At 44.6% G+C, this 10616-nt stretch overlaps 1 protein-coding gene across 2 annotated transcripts in view; it reads right to left on the bottom strand.

Annotated features, from left to right (window-relative positions):
- Positions 1-516: 516 nt before the first annotated feature.
- ABHD17C (abhydrolase domain containing 17C, depalmitoylase) overlaps positions 517-10616 on the bottom strand; it is a 58304-nt gene continuing 48204 nt past the window's right edge. Inside the window, exons 2-3 of one of the 2 annotated variants that reach the window (XM_047795742.1) lie at positions 5926-6105; positions 517-1983 (exon numbers count right to left, since the gene is read on the bottom strand). In XM_047795742.1, coding sequence (XP_047651698.1) covers positions 1764-1983; positions 5926-6105 — 400 coding nt within the window. In that variant the 3' untranslated portion in view covers positions 517-1763. The remainder of the gene's footprint in view (positions 1984-5925; positions 6106-10616) is intronic. The other variant, XM_047795743.1, reaches the window with a different exon arrangement.

Genomic DNA, 10616 nt, shown 5'->3' with positions numbered 1-10616 from the left:
CGTGTCAGTAGAATCCACTGCATTCTCTGTTTGGAGTCCCTCTGTACTTTTGTTTTTTGTCTTTTTAGGGCCACACCTGAGACACATGGAGGTTGCCAGCCTAGGGGTCGAACTGGAACTACAGCTGCCCGCCTACACTACAGCCACAGCAGCTCGGGATCTGAACCGTGTCTTCGACCTACACCACAGCTCATGGCAACGCCGGATCCTGAACCCACTGAGCAAGGCCAGGGATTGAACCTGTGTCCTCATGGCTACTAGTCAGGTTTGTTAACCACTGAGCCATGACGGGAACGCCTGGAGGCCCTCTGTACGTTACTGCTACAGGCTTTCTATCTTGACTTCCCCAAAAGGAATCTATGGTCTCTTACAGAACAAAAACATACACCTGGAGAAAGGTAATGACACCTGTAAGCCCCAAGGGTTTTGTCTTAGAGCCAGACAAAACGTTTTCCTTGCATTAGTTGTTTTCTTTGAGGAAGAGATGAGGGAAAAAACGACCCGTGAGAGCACACATTCTGATCCATGCATCCTTTATTCCATGACTGACCGCTGTGTTGCACCCAAGCAACAGTACACAAACTGGCAATCAACCGCAATCCAACTGTACAACAATCTGAGGCGTACAGTACATTTAAGGCTTTTAAATTTGGAAAAAAAAAAAAATTCTTGTTAATAAAACCAAAGAACCCCCAAACCCAAACCCCCAACCGATACAAGTAGTGTAGCAGTTTTAAGCATCTTACATTTCTGATGCTTATTTGGCGCAACTCCAGTGTCAAAACCCAAATAACTCCTAAATGAAAAAGATCAGTTTGGTGAAATTTTAATTACATAAATTCTTCAAAGCATAAACTTGTAATTTTTGTCTTGGAAATGTTATAAAATTCTTTTAATAGCAAAACATAGGAATAAAAACATATTAACAAAATGTATTCAATCATTTACATTACAAACAAGGAATTTGCAATTTGTTGTTGTAGCCTGACAAAAGAAAACTACCCATTAAGAATCTATGCACAATGTAATTGCAAATATGTACAGTACTTTAAAAAAGCCTACAAGGAGGACTTTACAGAAGGAAAGTCGGCTAGGCTCTTTGTTAGACCACCCAGACAATCAAAATATTAAAACTCTGTGGACTAGTAATAAATTTACACTTAAAAAAACCCCAGTTTCCTTTTGTTTAAGAATATTCCAGTTGTATTTATTTATATGGTTCCAGTTGATGAAGCTGTTTGCGATAGTTCCAGGAAACTACCCTTTAATTGATTTGTTTGGGGGACAGATCAGCATGTGAACAAAAATTTCATCACAATGGTTTTCCAGTTACACTATCACAGCTTCACAAATGGACTGAACCCATGAATCCAGTGGCTGAAGGAGAGCTGGTCAAATACTGAGAACACGGGTGGAGAGAAGGTTGAGTCCTGCATAAATGAATCCTAAGTGACAGGTAAGGTGGAGAAACAGATAAGCATCCTTTAGACAGCACGAGAAAACTGTCCCCCCCCAACTCATTCCCATTCTGCGAGGCAATGAAGCTGGATGTCTCCACTGTTGGGTTTAACGTGACTGTGTGGGAGTTAGTCGAACCTCTAGATAGGACAGATTGAGATTTCCTCAGCTCTTTGAATGGGACGCCCTTAAAAGCCGGGCGCTTCCTCGTGGTCATCACGCCATGACAGCTATCCAGGTGAAGCATGTGCAAAAGAGAGGACTCTTGTGTTCACAGTAAATGAGGTAAAATCAAGTCGCCGTCTTCAGGAATTAGGAAGTTCGTGAGATATGAACTGTTTTAGTCTTTCTAGATATTGTGCATAAAGCTCTATGTCATTGTGCCCGGCCCCTTCGACCCAGAGGGGCTCTACGGCCCGGGGACAGCGCTCGTACATGGCCAGGCCATGGGAGAAATCGATGACCTCATCTTCTGTGCCGTGAATGACGAGCACGGGCGAGGTGACCTTAGATATCTTGTCAATGCTGCAAGACAGGAAGGGGGGGGGAGAAAGGCCTTCTTTAGTTAGGCTTACAGATAACGCACAGCACACAATATAACAACTTAACGTAGGAGTGAGTTCCCGTCGTGGCGCAGTGGAAATGAATCCGACTAGGAACCATAAGGTTGCAGGTTCGATCCCTGGCTTCGCCCAGTGGGTTACAGATCCGGTGTTGCCGTGAGCTGTGGTGTAGGTCGCAGACTCGGCTCGGATCTGGTGTTGCTGTGGCTGTGGTGTAGGCTGGCAGCTGCGGCTCTGATTCGACCCCTAGCCTGGGAACCTCCATATGCTGCAGGTACAGCCCTAAAAAGCAAAACAACAACAACAAAAACACCCAACTTAATGTAGAGTCAGCAATCAGAGACAAGGAAGCTCAGCCCACTGAAGGTTTTTCCCCCTGCCTTTTTAAGTAATTCATCTTTTTAAAAAATAACTGTTTCATTTTGTAATAATTCTGGATTTACAGGAAAGTCACAAAGATAATACAGAGCTTCTCTCCACCCATAACCCATGCCGCGTAAGACTAACACCCCGTGTTACCGCGGCCCATTTGCCAAAACCAAGACACCGACGTTGGAACATTACTAAACTCCAGAACTTTATTTGGATTTCACGAGTTTTTCCACTGAAGCCCTCTTTCTGTTCCAAGATCCCACTGAGAATACCACAATGAGCTTAGCCACTGTGTTTTTGTGAAACTATTTTATTAAAACCAGAAGCCCTCAGCGTCATCAGACTGACAACCCAGTAACTAATATCTATGATATATTCCTATTGTGGAGAGAGGATTTTCTTTTTTCAAAAAAATAAACAAGCTGGAACCTAGCAGAGGGGAATGAATGTCTCTTTTGAAAACTGAGCACATGACAGAATCCACGGCCCTGAAGTTTTCAGCGCCCTTACTGGGAGAGCCACCTTCAGAATCGACTAATAAGATCCTCCCAAACCTCACTTCCTAAAAACGAACCCCTTGTTTGGTGAAAGATATAAACTGTACTATCCAGCTGTGAACATCACGTAACGGTAAGATGTGGTCGTGCAGGATCTCTATTTACGCAAATCAAGTCTACCTCCCAAGGGCACCTATTTGAGGATCTCCCAAAGAACGCATTTCCCGCAAGGGATGCAGAAGACTGTAAGCCTTGCTGGGGCAGGCGCATAGGCAACTTCTCTGAGGGAGGTCCCTGTCATTGTTGCACTTGAGAGAGGGGACCCCCTGGTCTGGTCTGGCCTCTGGCCAGAATCTCCCTCGCAGGGAACTTTCTGTATTGGAGCCCAGCCAAAGTTACAAGAGGATACAAACTAGTGCTCCTCGGAGGGACCATGCTATTCAGAGTCAGAGCTCACATTTATTTAACGTGGACCACAGCCGGCTGCTTTGCACTTTACATACAGAAGCTCATTTCATCTAAAGTGAGGCACAGTAAAAGAAGAATGAGCATCTCTGTTAAACCCAGGAGGGAACTGAAGCTCTGCGAGATTGTCAAAGAACAGGCATGAAGCTGTCAGCACAAAGGTCTGACCTCAGTGACGCTCCGCAAAGATCTGCAAACAGCTTAGCACAGAGCCTTATGAACAACTCACAAAGTTGCCAACTACCTCAAGTCATCCCGGAAGACTGCAAAGTCTCATCAGATGGAAGACTGCAAAGTCTCATCAGCCATGTAATTTGCCAAGTCAATTTCTCAGATTAGAAATCTTGTTTAGAAATCTACTCCTCCTAAACGTAATTTTTAAAGTGGCTTCTTCTAAGGAGGCAAGAGTCCACTTATATTCAATTAGAAATATATTTACTGACAGCTCCGTGCTGCGAGATGAATCTCTACAGCCTGGAGAGTGTCTCTGAGGTTAAATGCCACCATATGATTTTAAGTGTACAGGAGGTAAATGAAAATAAACCGCCAACCAAATAATGAACAAGACTTCTTTAATATTAAAAAGGAAATGTGAAAGTACCCTCCTTTAAAGAAAAGGACACAGGGAGTTCCCATTGTGGGGCAGCAGAAACAAACCAACTAGTATCCAAGAGGATGCAGTGGTTCGATCCCTGGCCTCAATCAGTGGGTTAAGGATCTAGCATTGCCATGAGCTGTGGTGTAGGTTGCAGATGCAGCTCGGATCCCGTGTTGCTATGGCTGTGGTGAAGGCCAGCGGCTATAGCTCTGATTTGACCCCTAGCCTGGGAACCTCCACATGCCGAGGGAAGCGGCCGTAGAAAAGGCAAAAAGACAAAAAAAAAAAAAAAAAAAAAGTCAATGTGATTGTTAATGGTTTGAAACCTATCATATTATTACTTTATGGTAGTGAATAGGAAGAATGGCCTTTTCTGGGGCTGTCTCCACTCCCAACCTTCATCAAGCCACTCAAACCGCTTGACTCAGTTTCCTGATCTGTCAAATGGGTCTTGTGAGATAAGGAGCATGAACTGTGTAGTCTGTGCCTGGAAAATCAGACAAACGCAGTAAAGACTAGTTGCTGGTTTCCCATTAATTAATAAGCTTCAATTAGTTGTGGTAGCTGTTTTTTAAGGTACATGCTAATTTAAGAGGAGGGGGGTATAAGGGGAACCTATTCATTTGGTTGCCAGGGTAACCCCTAGCAGAGCTCCCACAAACATGCTAAATATCTCCCTTTCGACAGGCCAGCCTCTCATTACCCATTCAGCACAAATAAGGCCACACTTGAGAGGCACATGAGCCCTATTTAGCATTCTCAGCCACTTCTCTGGAAATCTGCAGCTCCCTCCACTTTCCCATGAAGCTGAACTTCACTGACTCCTGGTACAAACTGTACAGAGGTGAAGTTCACCCAAGGTGTTAAAAGGTTTCTCCTTGTGAAAGGAGACAGGCTGCACAGCAGACGTTTCTGTAACCAAATGATATTCTTTTTTTTTTTCCTCCTGCAATAACAGAATGGCAGCAATTAATGGGTCCATCAAAAGCCCAAAATTGTATGTACTTCTGCTGAGGCTTTTTCTGCAAAATGGCAGTATGAGTTCTGCTGTAAGACTCTCAGACTGCTCTGGCAATGCACCAGGAGCAAAGCTGACGGGGCAAGCAGTTTTTTTATTAAATACTTTCCTCGGCTTAGATTTCCAAAAACAAGCAGAAGTTTTCAAAGAGAGGTATTCAAGCTTCTGCATGAGCAGTACAGTTGCTTGTTTTTCTTCCTTCTGTGAGGGAACCAGAAAACAGTGGGAGCTGGGTTTGGCAGTACCCCGCTGCCCCCAGGGCACCAGCAGGAGGAGCTAGCTGAGGGCTCTGGTGCATCCGCTTCCAGCGGTGGGTGCCGGCGCTCTGCAGGGGAGGGGGGAGGTCTTCAGGGACAAACAGGCCAACACGAGGAATGCGGGGTCGCAGCGACTGTGGGGGTGCTGGCGGTGGGGAACCGCTCACTCACGTTGTCCCTGCAGCCCGTTACCAGCGTGCAAGGAGCTCACATCACATTTTCTCTGACCTAAAGTCTGACTAAAAAGGGGAAATTTCAAAAGTGAGGCTCCTTGTGGCTTCTGTGTGAATGTCCAGACCACTGCTAGTTGCCTCAGCACAGATTCTGCATTTAGCCCTTTAGATTCAACGGTGCTGAGCGAAGGTACGAATACCGAACTTACGAGTTCCTTTAAGACATGTGGGCACTTTTCTTCTTACCCTGCACAGCCGGCTGAACAAATTAGTCCTGGATATCGGTACAAGCAAGGTCCTAGGACATCATCTGGTAGCTTTTTTTTTTTTTTTTACACAAAAGAGTCAGGCCCAGGGGACCAAGTCTCTGGCTGATGTGCACGTCACAGCCACCTTCACGTCCCCTGAGGAGCCCAGCACAGGGCATTCGAGAAAGACGTACTGGTGGCCCACAGTTAATGGCAGCATCAGATCTGAAGCAGGTCACTGGACGCCTTAGCACTTGCTGGGAGGTGTGAGCTTACCTGGGGAAAGCATCAAAGCAGTAGGTTTTCCTGGTGTCAGGAAAAGCCACGCGCAATCCAGACATGAGCGGCGAATGGAGGATGACGGCTGCGCACTCGTACCTGGAAGCCAGGTCTACCGTGGGTACTGTCCCGATGCTCTGACCGTACAGGATAATGTTCTCAGGACTCACGCCGTACCTGGAGAAGCCAGAGGGCGCGTGCCATCAGCTAACATGTGGAAGAAAAAGAAAGAGAGAAAGCCCCCACACCCACCAGCTTGAGACCACATCACCTAATAGACACACTTTCACTGAAAATGGATATGAACTCCACAAAAATGTTAAGAGGCCCATGGAGTTCCCTGGTGGCTCAGTGGGTTATGGATCTGGCGTTGTTACTGCTGTGGCTCAGGTTTGACCCATGGCCCAGGAACTTTGGCATGCCATGGGTGTAGCCAAAAAAAAAGTGTTAGAGGCCCATCTCATTACCAAGTGACTGAGATTCCATCTCCCACGACTTTTGCAAAAATAATGAACATGACCAAAAAAAAAAAAAAAAAAAAAGGAGTTCCCGTCGTGGCACAGTGGTTAACGAATCCGACTAGGAACCATGAGGTTGCGGGTTCGGTCCCAGCCCTTGCTCAGTGGGTTAACGATCCGGCGTTGCCGTGAGCTGTGGTGTAGGTTGCAGATGCGGCTCGGATCCCGAGTTGCTGTGGCCCTGGCGTAGGCCGGTGGCTACAGCTCCGATTCGACCCCTAGCCTGGGAACCTCCATATGCCGCAGGAGCGGCCGAAGAAATATCAAAAAGACAAAAAACAAACAAACAAAATGACATTTTTTCTGGAAATTAATGATATATATATCAAAAATTTCATTTTCAGAGTTCCCATCATGGCACAGCGGAAGCGAATTCGACTAGGAACCATGAGGTTGTGGGTTCGATCCCTGGCCTTGCTCAGTGGGTCAAGGATCCGGCGTTGCTGTGAGCTGTGGTATAGGTTGCAGACTCAGCTTGGATCCCAAGTTGCTGTGGCTGTGGTGTAGGCTGGCAGCTACAGCTCAGATTAGACCCCAAGCCCGGGAACTTCCACATTCCGCGGGCACAGCTCTAAAAAGACAAAAAGACCAAAAAAAAAAAAGGAAAAAAAAATTTTCATTTCCGTGTTTACAGAGTCAGCTCATTTCCTATTCTTCCCCCTTTAGAGTTACTTTGATCATCCTAAATGTATTTCTGAAATAAAAACAAAAGGTTTTGATGGAAGGTTTGAGGAAGGAACTAAGGACTCCTGCATCCTGTACCCCAAATCCCTTTGTCAGGGATTTTAAAACACGGAGCCTCTCAATGAGGAGCCGCAATGAAAGACGCTGTCAGAAAGGAGCCTTGTCTGGTACATCCACAGGTCATCCCCCAGGGAGATGCTTTTTACTGAAGGAAAGTTACCCCAGGGACCACCTCCACTCTAAGAGCCCCTGAGCTCCTTCTCTGATGGACCAGAAGGTCCATTTCAGCTGGAGTTTGTAACTGAGAATTCATAGTCCCTAGAGGGGAAAACACAAATAAGATTAAGGGTCTCCTTTTCCTTCCACAATTTTCATCAAAAGTAGTCTGTGACCCCCCCCCCCCAAAGCATGAGGGCCATTGGATACTGCATGGAGTGGGGAGTGGGGGCGTCAGAGGGCACCTGGGGGACAAGAATGGTTCCAAATCCCACATCTAAAGTCTAGGCTCTTTCCACAGTGGCCACAGGAGATTTTGTCATCAATTATAAAAAGATACATCAGAAATCAAAAACATATATAAGAGGATATATAGTGTTTACACACACATGAGAAGGAGTAAAATGAAAACTGAATGTAGTTATTGAAGGACAGAGGATTACGAGATGATTAACACAAAAAATGAGAAATAAGAGAGGACTTCCCATTGTGGCTCAGCGGGTTATGAACCTGACTAGTATCCATGAGGATGAGGACTTGATCCTGGCCTCGTTCAGTGGGTTAAGGATACGGCTTTGCTGTGAGCTGTGTGTAGGTCACAGATGCAGCTCAGATCCTGAGTTGCTATGAGCTGTGGTGTGGGCTGGCAGCTGCAGCACCGATTGGACCCCTAGCCTGGGAACCTCCACATGCCACAGGTGTGACCCTAAAAAGACAAAAAACAAACAAAAACGGGAAAAAAAAAACCCACTAGCCATTAATAGAGGAAAATACAACAAATTGTATTATATTAAATATAAAGAACTTCTGGTCATCAGTACACACCATTAATTAAGTAAAAAAGGCAAGCCACCAAGTGGGGAAAGATATTTGCTACACACATAACCAATAATGGGCTCACATCTAGAGTATCTAAAGAATGTCAATGGGGGGGAAATGACCCAATACGGAAAAAATGGCATTTTATATATGGGCATTTAGTAAAAGAAGAAACTTAAATGGCAGAGAAGGAAGAAAAGAAGGAAGAGAAGGAGGAAGGGTTACTCAGCTTCATTAGTAAAAAGGGAGCTGCACAAGCACTGCTGGGAAACCTGGACAGCTGCATGCAAAGCAATGAAACTAGAACACACCCTCACACCATGCACAAAAATAAACTCAAAATGGCCGAAAGACTTAAATATACGACAGGACACCATCAAACTCCTAGAAGAGAACATAGGCAAAACACTCTCTGACATCAACATCATGAATATTTTCTCAGGTCAGTCTCCCAAAGCAATAGAAATAAGGCAAAAATAAACCAATGGGACCTCATCAAACTGAAAAGCTTTTGCACAGCAAAGGAAACCCAAAAGAAAACAAAAAGACAACTTACAGAATGGGAGAAAATAGTTTCAAATGATGCAACAGACAAGGGCTTAATCTCCAGAATATATAAGCAACTTATACAACCCAACAGCAAAAAAGCCAATCAACCAATGGAAAAAAGGGGAAAAGACCTGAACAGACTGTTCTCCAAGGAAGATAAACAGATGGCCAACAAACACATGAAAAAATGCTCAGCATCACTGATTATAAGAGAAATGCAAATCAAAACTACCATGAGATATCACCTCACACCAGTCAGAATGGCCATCATTAATAAATCCACAAATAGCAAGTGCTGGAGGGGCTGTGGAGAAAAGGGAACCCTCCTGCACTGTTGGTGGGAATGTAAACTGGTACAGCCACTATGGAGAACAGTTTGGAGATACCTTAGAAATCTATACATAGAACTTCCATATGACTGCACAATCCCACTCTTGGGCACATATCTGGACAAAACTCTACTTAAAAGAGACACGTGCACCCGCATGTTCATTGCAGCACTATTCACAATAGCCAGGACATGGAAACAACCCAAATGTCCATCAACAGATGATTGGATTTGGAAGATGTGGTATATATACACAATGGAATACTACTCAGCCATAAAAATGAATGACATAATGCCATTTGCAGCAACATGGATGGAACTAGAGACTCTCATACTAAGAGTGAAATGAGTCAGAAAGACAAATACCATATGATATCACTTATAACTGGAATCTAATATACAGCACAAATGAACATCTCCACAGAAAAGAAAATTATGAACTTGGAGAATAGACTTGTGGCTGCCTGACGGGAGAGGGAGGGAGTAGGAGGGATCCGGAGCTTGGGGTTATCAGATACAACTTGGAATAGATTTACAAGGAGATTCTGCTGAATAGCATTGAGAACTATGTCTAGATACTCATATTGCAACAGAACAAAGGGTGGGGAAAAAAATGTATACATGTAAGAGTAACTTGATTCCCATGCTGTACAGCGGGGGGGGGAAAAATAAATAAATAAATTAATAAAATAAAAAGGGAGCTGCAAATGAAAACCACAATATGAGATACTAACAAAAATGCAAAAGGTGCCAATACCAAGTGCAGACAAAGATGGAACCACAGGAAATATAGAAAAAAGACACAATGAACTTTGCAGAACAGACACTGGCTCACAGACTTTACAAAACTTACAATTTCCAAAGGAGACAGGTTGGGGCGTGGGGGGATGGGCTGGGGGTTTGGGATGGAAATGCTCTAAAATTGGGTTGTGATGATGGCCGCACAACTAGAGAGGTAATCAAATTCATTGAGTTCAAGAAAAAAACAAAAGATGTGACCACAAGAACTTTCCTTCACTGCTGATGGGGGATAGAAGCATTTTGAAAAAAGGTAACAGTGAGAATATAAGCACACATACCCAGTGACCAAGCAGTTATATTCCCGGAATATTCACCACAGATGAGTGCTTGGATACACCAGGAAATACATTCAAGACTGTTTCTGGGCTGCTGGAGACAACCCTAATGTGTGGCAACAAGTGGAAAGTTACGCCACAGAATATCAGAGGACAATGCTGATGAATCTTTTTTTTTTTTTTTTCTTTTTACAGCTGCACCTGCTGCCTATGGAGGTTCCCAGGCTAGGGGTTGAATTGGAGCTGCAGCTGCTGGCTTACACCACAGCCACAGCCACACAGGGAGTACCTCGGGTCCTTAACCTGCTGAGCCAGAATGGGAACTCTGATATTGGTCAATCCTAGAGACATGCTATTAGGCAAAAGGGGCAGACACAACAGGGTATATGCTCTACACTACTATTTGCAAAAAAAAACCCCAAACCCACCAAAATGAACCTACTGTTTACAGACACTTAATTGAAAGAAAACCAAGAAAGTGAAGCCATGAAAACTACA

This window comes from Phacochoerus africanus, chromosome 9 (assembly GCF_016906955.1).
Source record: "Phacochoerus africanus isolate WHEZ1 chromosome 9, ROS_Pafr_v1, whole genome shotgun sequence".
NCBI lineage: Eukaryota > Metazoa > Chordata > Mammalia > Artiodactyla > Suidae > Phacochoerus > Phacochoerus africanus.
The sequence above is the reverse complement of the archived record's forward strand: the minus strand, read 5'-3'. Positions and strand labels throughout refer to the sequence as shown.